The 18,933-nt window shown below is 35.3% G+C and overlaps 1 protein-coding gene across 4 annotated transcripts in view; it reads right to left on the bottom strand.

The window, feature by feature from the left end:
* bs (serum response factor blistered) overlaps positions 1–18,933 on the bottom strand; it is a 173,452-nt gene that overhangs the window by 138,185 nt on the left and 16,334 nt on the right. For all 4 annotated transcript variants that reach the window (XM_090109622.1, XM_090109623.1, XM_090109624.1 and 1 more), the window contains exon 2: positions 15,759–16,001. In XM_090109622.1, coding sequence (XP_089965748.1) covers positions 15,759–16,001 — 243 coding nt within the window. The remainder of the gene's footprint in view (positions 1–15,758; positions 16,002–18,933) is intronic.

Genomic DNA, 18,933 nt, shown 5'->3' with positions numbered 1-18,933 from the left:
GATACCTTAAATTATTATGAAAAAACAAATTTACTACGAAATCCCTCCTTTTTTATAAAACAAAAGTGCAACATTATAAATTACAAAATGTGGTTTCACAACGCCTAGGTACAAAATAAATTTTGTGAAATCGTGTGAATTGAATGAAAAGCGAAAATTTATATTTTTAATAATCTGCTAATAATGCCCTAAACCCATGCCATCTCCACAGCTTTCTCCAGCACTTAATTTAGCCCAGGCGCTCATATGGCCAACTTTACTCTGCCTAATGTAATTACTTCTTGAGAATTTAAAATTCTTCTTAAATGAACTTGTTATGAAACATACTGTCCACAAACTGAGCGTTGGTATTTTTAGAGCAAAAACGTTACTTCTACGATTCTGTTGTTTAACATCCTCAAGTTTATGAAGCACAACTTTTAATTGTTTATTATACAGGGAATTTAAAAAAGGGGAAATGTGATAGTACAGTAAAAATTGTATTAAATCCACAAACTCGTGGTTCGTGAAGTCAATGTGTTTTCTACTGAATAAGATTACTGCATAAGCTAAGAATAACAACATGGGAAAATCCAAAATTAACACTACACCTTCATAAGAAAGCGTCATTAAATGTAAAATTGGCTGATGATATGCAATATATCTGCGATCTGTATATTATCTCTCCTGTAATTTATATTATTATAACAAAGCTCATATTATTTCTAGCATATTTTTCCAGAATTTGTCATATTTCGTGTCGTTTTATATACCTAGATGATTTATTACTTTAAAATTAAACCGCTCAAGTATTATGTTTTGTCTATTTGATCAAAACTGTTCTGTATATTCCTTCATATTTATTTATATTAAGAGGGTAGACTAGGTCGGCATTTGAATTTTAAATATATGATATATTATATTTTCCATGTATATTTTATACAAACAATACAGAAGATCCGTGACCGATCGCAGCAAACAAAACATAATATTATTTATTCATTTATTCTCACTTAAAAAAAATTCCTTATATTATCTACTAGCTTTTCACCCGCAGCTTCGCCCGCGCAGTCAAAGAAAAACTCTATACCAAATTTCATGCAAATTGGTTCAGTACTTAAGGCGTGATTGAGTAACAGACAGACAGACAGAGATACTTTCGCATTTATAATATTAAGTATGGATTTATAAAACTAATAAATTTTTATTACTTACGTAATGACTCAGTTTGGTCAAGGTCTATTTAAAATGCCCTTATAATATCTATTTAAAGTATTGTTAAAAAAACAAAGAGAAGAACTAAAGATAGTCATAGAAACAATAAATCCTCTGACGATCATTTCTTGAAAGAGGGTCGTTAAATATTATTATATTTTCAAGAAACTAATTATAACATATGTATCCCGATATGAAAAAGAAGCCAAGCATGGCAGGAACCATTCGATCATACTCAAACAAAAAAACATCTTCTATGTAGAGAATTCAATTACAACACTTCGTCACGCTACGTATACGCAAGAAATTGTTACCGGATAAAATCGAGAAAATTTTATTTACATTGAGCCATTAGATTTATGGCACTCGGCAATTGAAGCAGAAAAAATTACTGATGTGTAGTAATAGGCGTTTGAAATTTTTGTCTGGCCAAGCAATAAATATCTTACAAATTCGCTGAGATTCAAAGGCGTAGGTATGCCATAGGTTCGCAAAGCTAATCAATGGTGCAAACGTTATTTGTGCAACTTTCATATAATGCAGTCGTGTTACACATGAAATATCATTAAGAAAAAGAAAAGGGTTCAAATGAAACTTAAGAAAAATAGCGGAGAATTTTATTCTACATTTCTATTTTTTAGGGTCGTATTAACCATTTTATAACCTAAGATTAATTAATTAATTATCAGAAGAATTATGCGTCCATTTTTAAACACGATAGATCGAGTATTATTTTAAGATTGAAATAGAGACTTGTTTGTAATCTTCTTCTTATATATAAAAATGAATCGCAAAATGTGTTGGTAAGCGCATAACTCGAGAACGGCTGAACCGATTTCGATAATTCTTTTTTTATTATATTCCTTGAAGTACGAGGATGGTTTTTATGTAGAGAAAACGTAAATATGTACCACGGGCGAAGCCGGGGCGGACCGCTAGTTAACGATAAATAATCAAAGATAATCTTGTCATTTATTGAGGAGGGAGACTGTTACTCTATAATTATTATACGTCAAGATAATGAAAACATGAGTTTGAAAATTGCATTTAATCTGCGTATCGCATGACAAGAAACGTACACAAAAAAAAAACATAAAACATTATCGCAAAGCATAAATCATTTCTTTAAGATACTTAAAAGAGATCTAAATATCCTACATCCCTATAAAAATATTTGTTTTATGTTCTTATTGAAAGTAATATTTACGATACGATACATGATATAAAAATAACTAATCGGAATTGAATAGCAATATTAATGGTCACCGACAAATGGACTTATAAAATTTATTTTCCTATACAAAATCAGCACTATTGTGAATAATTCCTTCATTTTGCATAGTATAAATACTGCATATTACGTTACAACAGACGGTCAAATAAAGACTGCAACAGATGAACTACTGCTAAGTTTCCCTGTAAATCTACACCATTGAAATGACTATCACTGGGAGAAATTACTGGACCAGTAAAACAAGATCTGCCAACTCGGTAAGAATAATTACAAGTTCGGGTTATTCAGAAGACTCGGCTAAGGCGAGGTGTCTAATTTATTTGGTTAGCATTATATCGTAAGCTCACGTAGCGAATATTACTCAAGAAACGTCACAATATTTTAAACAGATGCATTAAGCTCTGACCCGATGATAATATGGGTGTCGGCTTTAATATATTGTATAATGGATGCGGAAAATGTAGACGTATTCAGTAAAACTAGTTTAGCGATGAAACATTTACCGTAGTTATATTGAAGATAGAATTTTTGTTCAAGTATTTATAATTTTGGTTAAAAAAGGTGAAATCATGGTGATAACTGCTAAAAATAACTTATACTTACGAATGCAGTTTTTTTAGACACTAGCCTGGATATGGTAGCCCAAAAAATGCGGATAAAAGTAATTGTGCAAAATTTATTTGACTCGTATTACAATTGTAAAGTCGCTTTATTTAATGGGCTATAAAATAATGTTTATGTAACTTCTTCAGGTTAATGTACCTACTTAAAACCATGTCAAAGACAATAAAATAAAATGGGAGATTTAAGATTTCTACCTTACTAATTGATACCTGTACGCAGTAAATCTGAAAAAGCACATCGAAAACACAGTGTTAAATAAAACCAGTTAAATGTGTTAGTTGTTGAAATCAACTGTAAATGAAAAAAAGCACTTACCTTGTTTAAATCTTCATACTACTTTCTTCTATTCACTTCAATGCACACGAAGAAAAGATTGGCCAATCTTACGTACTAATAATTTATTCGAACGCAATCGATGCCAAAAGTAAGTCACTATGCCGGGAGAAATGCGTAGGAGGTGCGTTGACCAATTAAAAAGTATTTATGGGAACAATATTCGCAAGTAATTATGGGGATGAGCAGAACAACTTTTGGCATCAATGTTAAACTATATAAACCAATCGCTACAAGGGAACCATTGGTGGTAATAAACCCAACAAGAGTATAGCCCTCGAAGCGGTCCGTTTGCAACTTTAATATATTGCATAACCAAACACTATCGGATACGCCCCTTCAAAAAGATGAATATCGAAAGGCAATCGAATATGTCAATTTGGATATTTTACGGCAATGTAATTACAGAAATAATTTGGAAGACGACTTGTACGTTCCGATTTGGCGGCGTCCGAAATTAAAGTACGGCAAAATTCCAACAAATGCGACCATATAACTTTAGGCCTTTAAGTTATGTGGCGAATTTTGATGGAATAGTGAAATACCTTAAATGGGGCCCCTCGGCCGCCGCCCCTAGGCACAATTTGTATGACGGTGTCATCATGGAAGTCTCAAAGCAACGAATAAAACAAGGAAACTCATAATAAAATGATATTAATCAATTAACTAAGACTTCCATGAAAAACACGGGGAAGCATACAAAGTCATATTCCCGGGACTCCGATAGTGGATGAAGGAAAGGTGGATCTTATTCTATTACAATACAAAACCTGGTGAAATTTTTCAACGTTTTATTATTCTTATAATTTCTTTAATGTCTCCTTCTCTCTCATGTACGTAATTGTACAAACGCATAATATAAATTATTCGAACGATAAAATAGGACATTATTAATAATAGATAGAGTAGATTAAATCTTTTAAAAAAATAATTAAATAGAAACACATTGTACAACATTGCATCTAGTATTAAAGTTACTCTCGCTTATTCCGTTACTTTATTGTACATATTTACAAAAATGTAATTTACAGTAACAATGATCTAGCATCTTTAGGTATTATATCTATCACATTGTTTTAACGAGTCACGAGAAGGGTGGACAATTTTCCAAGAGCTCTTGTAAAAATGATCCCAACGGTGACTTAAATAACTAAAGCTATTCCGTGGACGAGGAGCTATGCGTTAATACGTATTACAGGCTACGTCTTAATCTGAATTATATTAAATTTAAAAATCAGCACAACCAAAATTCATAAAAGGATAGAACAACAATATCTTATCAAATTTAAACGCAAATATAAACAAGGTTATACCTTACGTATAAATCGTTACGTGCTTTTAAAATATTTATGTAGCCTTTATAAAGTAATTGGAATACTGTACGTTGCACATTTATCAGTCGTCCATGAATAATCGCTTCGAAACGAAATGAAAGCTTGTCGAAAAACTTAATTTCATATTAAGATATATCTCTTTGCTTTACACAATCGGAATATATCCAGCCATACATTGTAGTCTAAAGCGTTTTACCTTTAAAAAGAACATAAAAAATTGGACCATACTTCATCTAGAATATATGACTTCTATATTGAATTAACCTATTATGAACTATGAACACTATTCATTACGGTGAAAAAACATTATTTGTAGGTATGTGACATATATTTTCAAAAAGATTTAATTCAATTGCTGAGAGAATATGATTGAAACGAAATTGAAGTCATACATAGCCACATAGATGATTGTCATTACATTGATGATGTAGCTGCAAGTTGGTTGACTTAAATTTCATTTGTTTGAGTATTGCATTTGTAGACTAGCGTATGGTTAACTTAAGTACAGTAAATCTTGAGTTCAGTCAGACCAATAAGCATTCGATTGCTCTCAAAAATGTTCCAAAGTCAGAAAATATATAATCGCTTAGCGATATATTTCAAAATTAAGTACTAATTCAGATCACTTGATGCTTCATAAGGCACTAAAACTTTTCTATGAGTCCAAAGAACGCACTGCGTGTGTTAGCATTATCATTCAACACTTAACTAGTGTATTAATTTAGTATTATGCTCCATTATAAATTCTTCAATATCCGATCATACTAGTATAATAACAAACATAAATAACACTAGTATAATTGGTATTTTAACTAATTGGCGCTTTACACAATACAGATACGTTTAAAAACTTTTCAAAAAATTATAAAAAATACTTTTAGCACCATTATTCAATTAAAGGTAATCGATATTGAATAAAGCGTCAATAATATTAACAATTAAGTAATCAATCGTTCACACACATCATGCCTTACATCTAGTATACGTTACACTGGATGGACCACAAACACTGTTACTGGGCACTAAAGCGCAAACTGGGAATGTTACGTTACTTTAATACAGGTATCAATAATAATCGTACGACGATCCATAGCGGACCTGTCGCTAAAATCACCTAAGTATCCAAATATATTACTAATAAATATCAAAAAACAGAACAATTTCATTGTATAAGAGATCACCTAATAAATATCGACTTCGAAACCGTTGCAGCACCACCTGATCACTTACTTCTATCGACGTGACATGAAAAGGACAATAGGGGTGTAGAAGTGGAAATGATGGAGGAATTAAACCTAATAAATGTGTAAGGGTGAATTGGTGCAAGTGAACTTAAAACCTATCCGATGAATTAAAATATCAACCACGTTATACTTATTAACTATACAGATGATGGCACTTCATTAATGGCCTGAGAATTAATCGAATCAAATGCATTAGAGTAAAAAACCTAAAGTTACAATAATTAATAACGCGAAATTATAAACAAAAATTTACATAGCGTAGCATAAAACCTTGCTGAGCCTCGCGTCTTGTTTGATTTGGTAAATCGAGTCACGTTCCATCGTACAATATTTGTTTATATCCATTTAAGCTTTCTTGGCTACTGTGTATTGTTCCTTTCGAATGTCAACTATTTATGATACTTTTATGATAATCGCATAAAACGAAATCAAGATTTAAGAGAATTTGAGTAAAGATGTAAAATATATTTCTTTTCTTTAATATAAAATTCAATTTCTTCTAAATTTATTTTATGTATCAACTACTGAAATTATGCTACAGAAATTAAAGTACCTAAGACTAGATAATATAATTATCGTTGTACTAAATTATTCCTAACAAGAAAATAATATATTAAAGTATGTATACAAATACTTAATTATAAATAATTTATTATGCATGCAACCGTAAGATGTACGAATTGTTTTTACAATTTTAATGCGTATGGCTACAATAAATTATTAAGTTAGTAGTGAAGCCATAGGCCATCATTAACCGAAAAACTTTTATCGATACTGACCGTGACTTTTTGAAAGTATTATACCGTTATTGCGAAACACGTATCTGATATCTGCGAGGAGAGGTGTGCGGAATTAAGTCATCATTTAAAGAGGATGGTCATTTCGAAAGCTTTTGTATCGCAAAGTGCCCGCGAACTTTTTTATAGCTTGAGCCACCTACGTGTTGATGTCATTCTTGCGACAACAGTTATCCGCTAACCATTTGAACACTGCACACGAAAACATCCTTATATCAGGTACGATATAATATTACCCAAATTTATGAGTCGTAACTCGCAATGAAATCGTATACAAAGTGAAGTTCACGATTATGAGTACTTACTCTACACGAGACAGAGAGTTAAAGGTGTCAATACAAACCCATCGAAATAATAAAATAAACAATGTTCGAATTAGGCTGATGTTTCGATTTAAGGAGCTTTAAAAGGTTTTAAAACTGTATCTGACAGAATTATCGCAGCACGGCGCACAAAGTTGCGATTTTTTAAGTAACACGCGTGGGCGGCGTTCGCCGCGTCGTAGGCGGACGGAAGTGAGAGCTGGAGATTAAAGATCCCGCGTCCTTGTCTAGCATTAACGAAAGTGCATTAGTTGGATCGAAATAAAGAAGCCCATATCTACAATGTCGCCGATCAAGAAAACATGATACAACATTGCCAAGGCTCTTTAGTTTATGTCCACTTTCGATTCACTATGACGCAATGTATGATTGGAATTTTCGTATACCTACTTAAATATTGCTTTAGATGAGCGCTTCATTGAGGAGTATCATATCATTTACTATTTGAGCTGTGTATGAGGAACTAGATTAAGGTTGAGCAGAGACCTATCAAAACTAAATAATTCCATACACATTAAAAAAACTAGACTTAAGATATTGATTTTATGAGATAGATTAGATAAAAACGGACAGATTAGATACTACATAAGGACAATTAATGGAGCGACTTTTATAACTTAGGCCAATCCCAAACGAGTTACGACCCCAATCACTAGAACGAGCTGATCTAAAAGCAGCTATGCCTGGAATCCACGCTCCTACCACTGATGTTCAATTAAAACTTAATGCCCATACGGCTACCGAACTGTGAAAAACTTGAAGTAACAAACAATGACGCTTTTACGCAATTCAATTACATCCAAAGAAGTAATAAAATATTGACTAATCTGCTTTTGTTCATAACATTTAATTAACGATAAGTATTTTGATGGCATCATTCCTTAAATATGAGCCCTTAACGAAGGCTGTAGAATAATCGTTAACTAAGCTCGACCAAATGTGTACGCAACTTTTTGAACATTATCGATACGGAAAAAGTAGCCAGACCGGTTAATTGATACAGTTTGAACGACCGCTATATTAATACATAATTGCAATTTTAAAGAGATAGTGGAATCGAAAAGAGACGATGTTCGCGATAAACAACATTATTACGAGCCCATATTCGCAGCACGTAGGAGCTTGACAACAATTTCCGAAGCATCTAGTTAAACGTGATGTATACGTAGTACCGGTGAATGTAAATCATTGAGTACTGGAAGCATGCGCGCATTTGCTACAATATATTGCAACCGGCGTACAAAGGTATAAAGCACACGAAACATGTACTATTTATGTTTAATTATTCCCGTAAATTTTACTTGAACACGACTTCTAAATTTAGAATGAACTATGAGATCGTCAATACAAGTACTCGTGCTACATCTGACGTTTTAATACGTGCACTACATATCACTGTTATGTTTAGTATCATCAGTATCATCATTTTACCGTTTCAATTTAGAACAATATGCAGCTATTTAAATGGTCTATTATCGATATAAATTAATTTCCTTATAATGGTTTACATGAAAGGAGAATTATCTGATCTCGACATTAGATTCGGAAGGACACCGCCTACGCGGCTGTGACGCGCATGCGCCAACACTGATTATATCACTGTTTATGTAGGTGGCCATATAAGGTCAATTGTTCAAAATACAAACAACCAGTTATTCAATGACCTAATTTATCAGAAGAGCAGGTACGCTTTTACATTTATATTTCACTTCCCCTATTGACGCATGCCATATCTGCTAATTGAAAATATGTGAATGTATACGGAGTAGAAATTTCATTATAATTATTTTTTAAAGAATATGAGTTCCCACGTAGCATGAGAACGGCGGAACTAATTCGCGGCACGTTCCAAGGATTACCATTTGAAAGCCCTTTGTTTATGCAAGCTCTGTGTAGGCCAATAGAAAAACTATGATGGATTGACACAGACTTACAGTTTAAAAAGATTTGTTTTCAAATCTGAATAGCTTTCGAGTTAACGTCGGACGCGTGTGGAATATATTAGAATGAGAAGTTCTGTTCTGTGGTGGATGAAGGAACATGGAAACTAGACGTTGTTCCGCTAGTGCCTTAAATGTCGCTCACTTCTATTCCTTTTAAAGTACGATTCACTGCGCCAGTGTCTTCTATGTCCGCTTTATTTCTTTTTTCATTTCTATATTTTTTAAACTTCACTGTGATTATTTATTTCTTCTAAAATAATGTAATACTAAACGACATCATTTATTATTATGTAATTGATTAGATCGTATCCTGCAATCACAATAAATTTGCTACCAAATCGCGCCTAGTATTCCCATAGCTGTCATCGAGACTGGGCTAACCGGCCTATCGCTCCATCTACCACCGCAGTGGACAATCGACCTAACAAAGCATCGCGGCTAGTTCTAGCCATTTCCCACGGGCTAACGGTCAAACCCCAAACTCGGTCCTAGTCTGTACACATTCGATCGATTCTCTATTGCAGAACGATGTCCAATCCCACCTCACTACGAAGAGTAAAGACGTCGTACACTAAAGCGGCATTGTAAAAGAAATAACAGATGCGATCGACCGCTGCGGGGTAACAACGCATCGACGCGTCGAGATCGCGATACAAAAGGATGACCGATAACTTGTATATTCTCCCGATGACAGAGGAAAACATTGTTTGCGTTTCGACCCAATAATTTTTTAAAAATTCAACGTCATGTTTCTTTATATTGTCTGCTTGACATGAAAAAATTATTTCATCATTTATTATGTATGCCGAGCGTATTCGAAATCGTTTATTCCATTTTATTCTAATTTACAATTGGCATTCTCTGCGGGCTACATTATAATAGTTATATTATTTATTATGTTACTTTGTGATACACTTCCACTTCTAGTAGACCGGGAGATACTGACACAAAATTTCGAGTCATTTGTAACAGGATGGCGGTTCTACAGGGTTCTTAGTACGCAATGACAAAAAGAAAAACGATGGTGTGAACGCTGGTACCGGCGGCTTAGTCGTGTGGGCGTTAGTCGAACTCGTCGGAAAAATAGCGAAAGTCAAACGATTTGTAACACAAAAATTTTAGAATTTACCGATAGCCCATAAAAAAGAAGTAGGCGGTAGTGTCATGCCATACTTTTCCGGTGTGACTTACAGCCCGCCATACCGACGCGAATGTGTTGATTTAAATAAAACAATTATTTAACCATTTGTATCAGGCTAACTTTTGCACAGGTAACCATCGTCGTGCAGCCATTGACGAAAATTGCCATGCCATACTTTTCGGACGATTCCAAATGGTCGCCATACCGCCGAAAATCTGCAAAAATTTTTTATTTCGCCAAACTTTTTGTACCAGTATTGCATTTGGATTTTTGGAGAGTATTTGATAAAATGTGACCATTATTATATTTGCCATACTTCTAGTAGGGGGAAAAAGTGCTGGCATACTTGAAAAATTAATTTAGTATTAATTTATATAAGTGAAGATTTCCAATACCTAATTCTTTGAAATTTTGTATTTATATACGTTGATCCTCAAACTTACAGGAAAAATAAGTGCCATACTGTTACAAATCGTTTGACTTTCGCTATTTTCCGACGAGTTCGACTAACGCCCACGCGACTAAGCCGCCGGTACCAGCGTTCACACCATCATTTTTCTTTTTGTCATTGCGTACTGAGAACCCTGTAGAACCGCCATCCTGTTACAAATGACTCGAAATTTTGTGTCAGTATCTCCCGGTCTATAGTAATAGTTTTCAAAACAAAGGAAGTAAAATAATAAACATTTAACTAAACAAGCGTGTCACGTCATTAATATTCAAAATATCAATTTTAGACCAGATTCTATCTACGTACATTTCGACATTAAAAGTAAAATATTATTGTAAGCATTTAAACGTTTAAATGCCTGACCAAATAAAAATAGGACAACATGTGATTAAAATTGCATAAGAGGAATGTTGTTGTGATATAATGTAATACAATATCCGAGTGAGGTCGGTGCGCGGTGACGAGGCACGCACCAGTTTACGCTATTCCCGGCGAGCCTAATTTTAACCATCTGCGTCTCCCAGTCTAGTTTTAGGAAGTGGGCCGACTCGGATTCGGCGAATTAATTGAGCATAATCTACGCCTTGTGTTTGCACCTCTATTGCTCAATGCTCGAACGAAATTATAACTTCGACTGAAAACGAATATTACAATTTATCTATTAGTGGAATTGTTTCACTGATGATATCGAGATATGCATCGCAGATGTTCGTAAGGAAATATAACAGGGATTCCAATTATCGAAATAAGCGGACAGCGGCATCCTGCAGGACGATATGCAACTAAATCTATAATGGATGAGAAGGGTCCAGCGTCAATCCAGTAAACGAGACCGCATAAACACAGACGCATACATAATTGAACAAACGAAGACAATAGTTGCACGTTTATTCATTAATCTAATGGATTAAGCGATGGCATTGGCGAATCGGGACGCGTTCGCAGCAGCGAATAAATTTCAATTAGAGCAATCAGGTCGGTCAGTCGCGGAAGTCTCGGGATCCGATGGGCACGGGATAGTAAAGTCTTACCTTGCATACAGAAGTTGACGTGCCCCGCGCATACAAAAGAGGACCTCCACTGCAAATCATTAGAATTGCGGTAACTGCGATGTGAGTGGAATTATGTTTGATACGAGCGCTAGATAATGATGTGGGCAATTCGGATTACTTGGCACCAAGTTCTAGGATATCCATGAGGCGCCGCTTGAAACTCACTTTCAACAAAATGTACACAACATTTCGAATACATCGTGGTCAACGTTTGAGAATTCTGAATGAACCTTGTTTATACTATGGGCTTTAGATGCGTCCAGTACAATCTGATAGGTATGAAATGCCAGGCAATTATTATGATATTTATAGCCCATCTATATGCCAATTTGTGTTGATACGTTATTCTCTGATGCAATGAAAGGCCTAAACATAAAGGATCCCGATCAAACTCTACAAATTGTCTCAAAAGTTGACAAGCAGGTGACCCAAAGCGATTAACTTTATATTTGCGGTAACGATGGTTTAGCCGTCGTGGCTATTGTATTTATGCGTACACAATATACATTACGGAGACACAAAATCCTGTACATAAATATGTACATGTGAAAGCCTATCGGAATGCAAACTGCGTGGTTCGCGACTGACTTATGCAGCAACAGAGAGAAGACAGGTCCGTCGTAAGAGCAAAAATGCGTGCCATTCCCCGAAATATGGTTTACAGAAGTATGGATTACAAAACTAAGAAAGCTTAGTTACACATAAAACATTATATCACTGCCACTACGTACGTGCTTCTATTATCCTTACAGATTTTTTCCCTATTTAAATCTAAATTATAAAAAATATTTATCAGATGTTATAAGGAGCAATTAAGAAACGTGTTCGATAATACATCTTCGTAAGTGAAGGAGGCCTACACAAATTTCTACAGATTTGCACATTTTTCTACTTCGAAGTTACACAGCAGGGGCGGATAGCGATTATAAGTCTTTATTGTTGAACATTTGTCTTTTATCCGGGTGGCCGGCGGCTCACTAATTACAAGGCACAGCCAATCGTTTAATACGCATTTCGCAAACATCAAATAATTAAAAAATCGATTCGGCGGTGCGTTTAAGCTTAAATAATATGGTAATGACTGGATCGGCCGCTCTGTACCGATTGGATAAAAGACATCCAAAAGATATATTCAATGTTATCTACAAAAAAAATTATGTATCTGAAAACAATATAACCTTAGATTCGTTGAGGAGAATTATTTGTTCGATATTTTATTCTCATTAGAAGTCGTCACTGATCAGATCTAATATTAATGCCCATACAATTTGAAATCAAGATAAAGAAACAAAAACCTAGAACAATGGCTTTAGTGCGGCGCTCATTAACTGAAAGGAGATGCAGAGACTCTACAACCAATGATATTGTATTTAATCCCTAAACCACACGCGGTGACGATTACAACGCACCTATTAGTCAAATTAGCCTTATTGTTGCTACAAGTCAGGGTTGCACAAGAGCAATCGGCTTACATGCGGCCAATTATGCCTCACAATACGATGAGTCAACAGAAATTGCCGGGGCGTTTATCAAAACAATAGTATTGATAAGTTAATAAAGCGAGGCGCATGAGACCTAACGAGCGATTAGCGATGTCTCAAATAGGCGCGCGTCTCGTGCGAGTCACAATTCACTAGGAATATGTTATCAGCGTGACTCACTGCCGCCATTTCCAACGGCCGCGGCGCCCTACGCTCGTAGACGGCTAAAAACATTGCAACTTGAAAATATATGTCCTACAGTGGCGACATCTTTTTAAATTGATGTCTACGTGCCTCGAAATAGAATCAAACATTCTAAGCCGACTGTGGAAAAATCATTGCGCATTGAAAGCGAAATCTCAAGAGCTGTTACGAAATAACATCAAGCCGGCGAATGCAAGATTAGGAGATCTGTTCGTTGCGAGGGCACTGACCGAATTCCACATTTATACCGCTAATTCATGCACAAGAGCATCTGCATCCTACGATGCCATATTACGAGTATCATCAGAGGAACGTGGATAAAACCGTTTATATTCGCGCCGGACTACGACAATAGCATGTTGAGAATATTTAAATATCATAATAACGTCCATGACTCTAATGCAAATATATAACTGTTTATTCGAAGATGAAACGTCGACTCGCGAACATAAAACTAGATCACTAAAAGCGTACGCTAGTCACGATTATACCTGAAATAAAATTTAAAAGAGAGAGTCTGAAGACGCCGTCACAGGAGGCACTTATCTGTTGAGATCGTAATTACAGCGTGAATATTTCGATTAAATAGACTTATCGTCCGACGACGCGTGAACAATAACCGTCGATGTAGGCGCGGACATGTTATACCCGCATGTCAAATACATTCTACTCGGGGGAGAGATTTTTATCGCAGTGAGTGCGAAACGAGAGATTTGACGTAATCGATTTCGTCGTATCAAATCTGACAGGTAATATTCCGAGGTCGGGCACGAGGGCGCGGTGGGCGCCGGCGGATTTTATAATGAAAAGGATATGCAAATGAGAAACAATAATAATATTTATGGCACAGTGCAATCGATGTACAGAGCACAGCTACTAGCTGCATATTCCTAATTCACTGAATATTTGAGCAATACGAATGTTTGCTGCCATCCACTATAGTGGATGGTAGGAGTGTGTAACAAAAATTATAAAGACTAACAAATAATATACAAGCTCATCCGCACTGTACCATCACGTTTGACAGCGAAATTTATGAGAAACACTCTTCTCGGCCGAAAGTAATTTTCAATTAAGTTTCTTGATAATCCGGATCAGGTGAAGTAGATTTAAGGCCTCGGGCTCATGAGACCTCTCGATAATTGGAAACTGTCTCTAGTTTCAAACACCTGCTACTGTATTGAGAATATATATTTTTATTCTCAACGGACGCTAGAAAAACCAGACAGGTACAAGATACAATGTAACAAACGACGTAATTCTACATACATGTTACGACGTGGTAGACAAATCTATAGAACGCCACAATCTAGTTAACATGTAATGTAGCACAAATTTACTAAAGACCATATTTAAGCACATGTCAATCATTGTTATTGAACCCTAATAAGTACGATATATCCCGTAGTAATATCAGTTGATAACTACTTTTCGTTATTGCCGGCTCGAATGCCGTTCTAAGCCGTATTTGACCTGTATTGATTACTTTCAGAATGAAACACCGATTCATTCATCATAACGACTTCATAGTAACGCGTTCCGTACTTACTACGCCTTTTAGACGTCACTCTAAATCGTCGCAACCGGTTTTAACGTTAATTAAGAAACGGTTTTAAATATTATTATACGCTACTTGATCTAACTCTTTCAACACCACTTCCACGTCTATCATTCGTGCCACTGATAGACCAGTAGATAAATGATTTATCGACCGATAGTTATTGATTTTAGACAAATTGAAACTTATAGAAATATTTCATTATGAATCGTATACGTTTTTTATTACCATTTATAATACAGCAACGATTATTAAGTTAATCGTTTATTTGTACTCGGTAGCCTCAAATCCTGTCAGATAATTATTCACTTTTACGTTTATCACGATTCGATTTTACCTGTCAATTTCGATTCGCAATCAGTTACCCGAAACTCTCGCTTATCATTAAGAATAATTTCATACAAATAAATTGCGAAAACAACGTAAACCCGTTTTACACCACTCAAATTCTCGAAAATCGTGACAGATAACACTGACCCGACATCTATTTACAAAATGTAACGTATAAATGTACATTAGTTTTATCGATTAACCTTACAAGCTTACCTAGAACGTGACTATCCCGATAGGAATCGATATCTTCTCAACATCGAGAGCGATCGATATTCATGCCAATTAAATAGCAAATGGGGTAAAGTGGAGTGCCATCTGAACTACCGTTGCGGATGATGCGACATGTGGGGGTGCGATAGGTGCGCGTGTGAGTACGGTTGGCCTAGCGAGCTGAGGGGGAGCGGCGAGGGACAGGGGGGGTGCTGGTGGTACTGCTGCAACGGGGACGGGGCGAGCCCCGGGTGGTGTTCTATCGGGTATTGCGCGGAACCAGGATACGCCAATTGCCTCACCTTCATATCGTCGTCTACTACATTATACGTGAGCTCAGTCTCCTCGAAGCCGGTGGCGGCCATTCTCTGCTCGCTCGTCGTCGGAGGGTCGGGCGAGTTCAAGCAGGTCTGTATGAGCCGCTTCCCGGAGTCCGACGTGATCATCGGCTGAAGTTTCCTCGTCGCGAATGTGTACACGTGTCCGGTTTCCGACGCCACTAACAACATCACTTGTGTCCCAGTCAACGTTGATAATTCGTAAGCCTGAAAAGAAATAGTTACCGTTAGTGCAATTTACTTAACAAATGATTTGCGTGGCGATATTGGCATAATCATTTTACCCATGTAAAGTATGAGTGGAATATTTTACCTTAGTATATCTTTATCGCCAAAATTAAAAATACAGATTGAATTTATGTAAGGAATATAAAAAACTAAACTAATTTTCGACCTTTCACCTCTCCCACGCCCTATAATTCGTAAGTAAACCTCCATTCATTTCGGGAGCAATATCACTCTCACGGCTCTGTGTGTGCCCTACGAATTAACACACCCACTAGCGCCACCTACACAATTTAAACCAATTAACTTTTATAGGCAGTATTAGAATTTAAGCTCTATTGCACTAGACATAAGAACTCCGTAACCGAAAATGTTTGGGTTAACAATTTAACGTCGGCGATTGACAAAATTGTAGAAGTGTCAATGTTTGCTGGCGCCTAAATTGATGTTAAGCAGATAGTAAACCTTAATGCACAGAAGATAAGAGCTCGGTGGGAATTTTATTTCTCTTAATTTGAGAGTCTGACATTGATATTGATTTGCTTTTCATTACATAATTCCACTAAATCACTAAAGCCCAAATCTAATACGATACGAGTTCAATCGCCTACTTATGTTTAAAGTGAAACCTGATATTTTGACTACAATAAATAGCGTAGGTACATAAAGTGAAATGTATTATTACTTTATGCAACGCTATCTCATAATGATAATCTTATAATGAAACACATACGCAGTTAGGTGATAAACTTTAATAATTAATGAGGAACTGTAAAAAGACAAGCATATATTTTTAAGCCGCAAATATCGTGGCCTACTAGCCTTCAGATAAAGTGTCATCGATCAATAACGTGATTGATGATAAGGCAGTAATTAGCAGCTCAATTACACCAGTGATACCATCTCTTGTGTAAGTGGAAATAATGAAAACAGCCCTTAAAGCCTGGGTGTTAACGACCGCGCACGAGAGACCCGCTGCCGTCAAGAGACACTGCCGAAATTGACAATTACAAATGCACCTTTAATGAGCTTAGTTGTTAAATATGATTGACGACACGAAGAAAAATACGTGTACAATTGTGTACAAATTAAAAAAAAAACTCGAAAACATCCTGATTGAATGGTCGAAACGGCACCCAATTATTATTAAAGACGTCCGGGACTTTCTTTAAATCAGCAAAAGTCAAAAGTGCAAAAATAATGAATCGTAGCATTAAGTCATTAGTGGAGCATGTAACGGAAATTAATAACATATTTTAAGGCAATCACGTTACATGAAAATTTTTAAACGCTTCAACGATTGCCTAACGAAATGCTATCGATTGATTGACAGATTGTTGGTTGGTAAAAACATTTCAAGTACCTTGGACTGCATAAAGGAAAGCGGGTTTATATTACATATTACTTCATTAATGTCTTACATAAAATATGAAATTTATACAGAAAAATTGAGTTTGGTTAACAGCTACATAAAGTGAGACAAGATTTCATTAGATACAAATACAGGTAAAGCCTAACCGAAACAATGTAATGATATGCAAATTAACAATAACAAACGATTTAGAACCTTTTCATAAAAACATTAATTGTACATCATTGACTAAAATTATATTGGAAAAAAAGTTATCGTAATAGAGAGAGCAGACCTATGAATGTGGGAAACTAGACACGCTTATCAACGTCAACTTAAAAAAAAATGACGTTAATCTTGCATCCAACAAGATCAGCTAATAATACCTAATTAATAATTATCGTAACACCAGTCAGTAGATCAGCCCCTTCTTACTTATTATGTCGAGCAAAAAATAAAATCGACAAGTGATCCAGTTAAGTCAAGAGTGATTGTAGTAGTATCAGGTGCAATGAAATTCGAAAACTCGTTGCCGAATGCGCGTGCGCAGAATTAATCTAAACCAATCAACTTAATATCCAGAAAATGACACAATGTAAGAATGATGAAATGTTTTTAATATTAAACCCAGAATTAGTTTTAAGGTGAAATTTTTCGAGGTTTTACAGGACTCGTTTTGACAAAGAGAAGTCAAATTTAGATCTAGGTACTATTTATTTTCATTATGTAAATGTGTTTTGTTTTGATTAAATTCTATACGGACAAAACCTATCGCGTTTTAATTAAGTCTTCTTATATAATACAAGATAAGATAAGGCAGCATCATGTGGCGAGGTGATTAAAGCAGAAGCTTACAAAAAGCGATCTCCGCCTGTCAGACCATTATTATGCACGGTAGCGTGTTTACTTTTACAAATTAATTGAGTTACAAGTAGGTCTGTAAGAGATACAATAATAAATATTGAAGTGATTGTGACAAAATTCAAGGAAAGCGACACTGGCCACTTTGTGGAGTAATAATGTGACCACTTTTATAAATAGTGGCAGGAACGGTGTGGTTGAAATTAAATTTGACGTTTTAATCATATAAACTAAATATATGAGATTGTTATTTTAATCTGCCAATTATTAGGAAGAAAAATTAACAGTATCTCAGGTTTCGGTAATATTCAACTCATTTAAAAGTTTTCTATTCATAAATTTCGGGTTCGTTATTATAGGTTAGAATAACATTACTAAAAATAAATAAATAAATATTATAGGACATTATTACACAAATCGACCTAGTCCCACAGTAAGCTCAATTAAGGCTTGTGTTGTGGGTACTAAAATTGGCAACTTGAACTTACATATATTAAAAATGCGCACATAGTTATTTCTATGAAACTTGTTTACTCTAAAAACATAACTGGTTGTACTGTATACCACAAAGAAAACTCTAACAATCATTGGCGCCAACGTCAACTTAAGACCTAATAGTATTTTTCATCGTACAACGTAGGAACCTACATTTTTTACTAAGTCTAGATACATGATTCGATAGCGTGGAATCTAATAGCTCTA

The sequence above is a fragment of the Colias eurytheme genome, chromosome 14 (genome assembly GCF_061535395.1).
Source record: "Colias eurytheme isolate Ceu_HAF_F1 chromosome 14, ilColEury1 Martin Lab GWU primary, whole genome shotgun sequence".
Lineage (NCBI taxonomy): Eukaryota > Metazoa > Arthropoda > Insecta > Lepidoptera > Pieridae > Colias > Colias eurytheme.
Note: the sequence above shows the minus strand (reverse complement) of the source record. Positions and strands in the feature narration are given on the sequence as shown.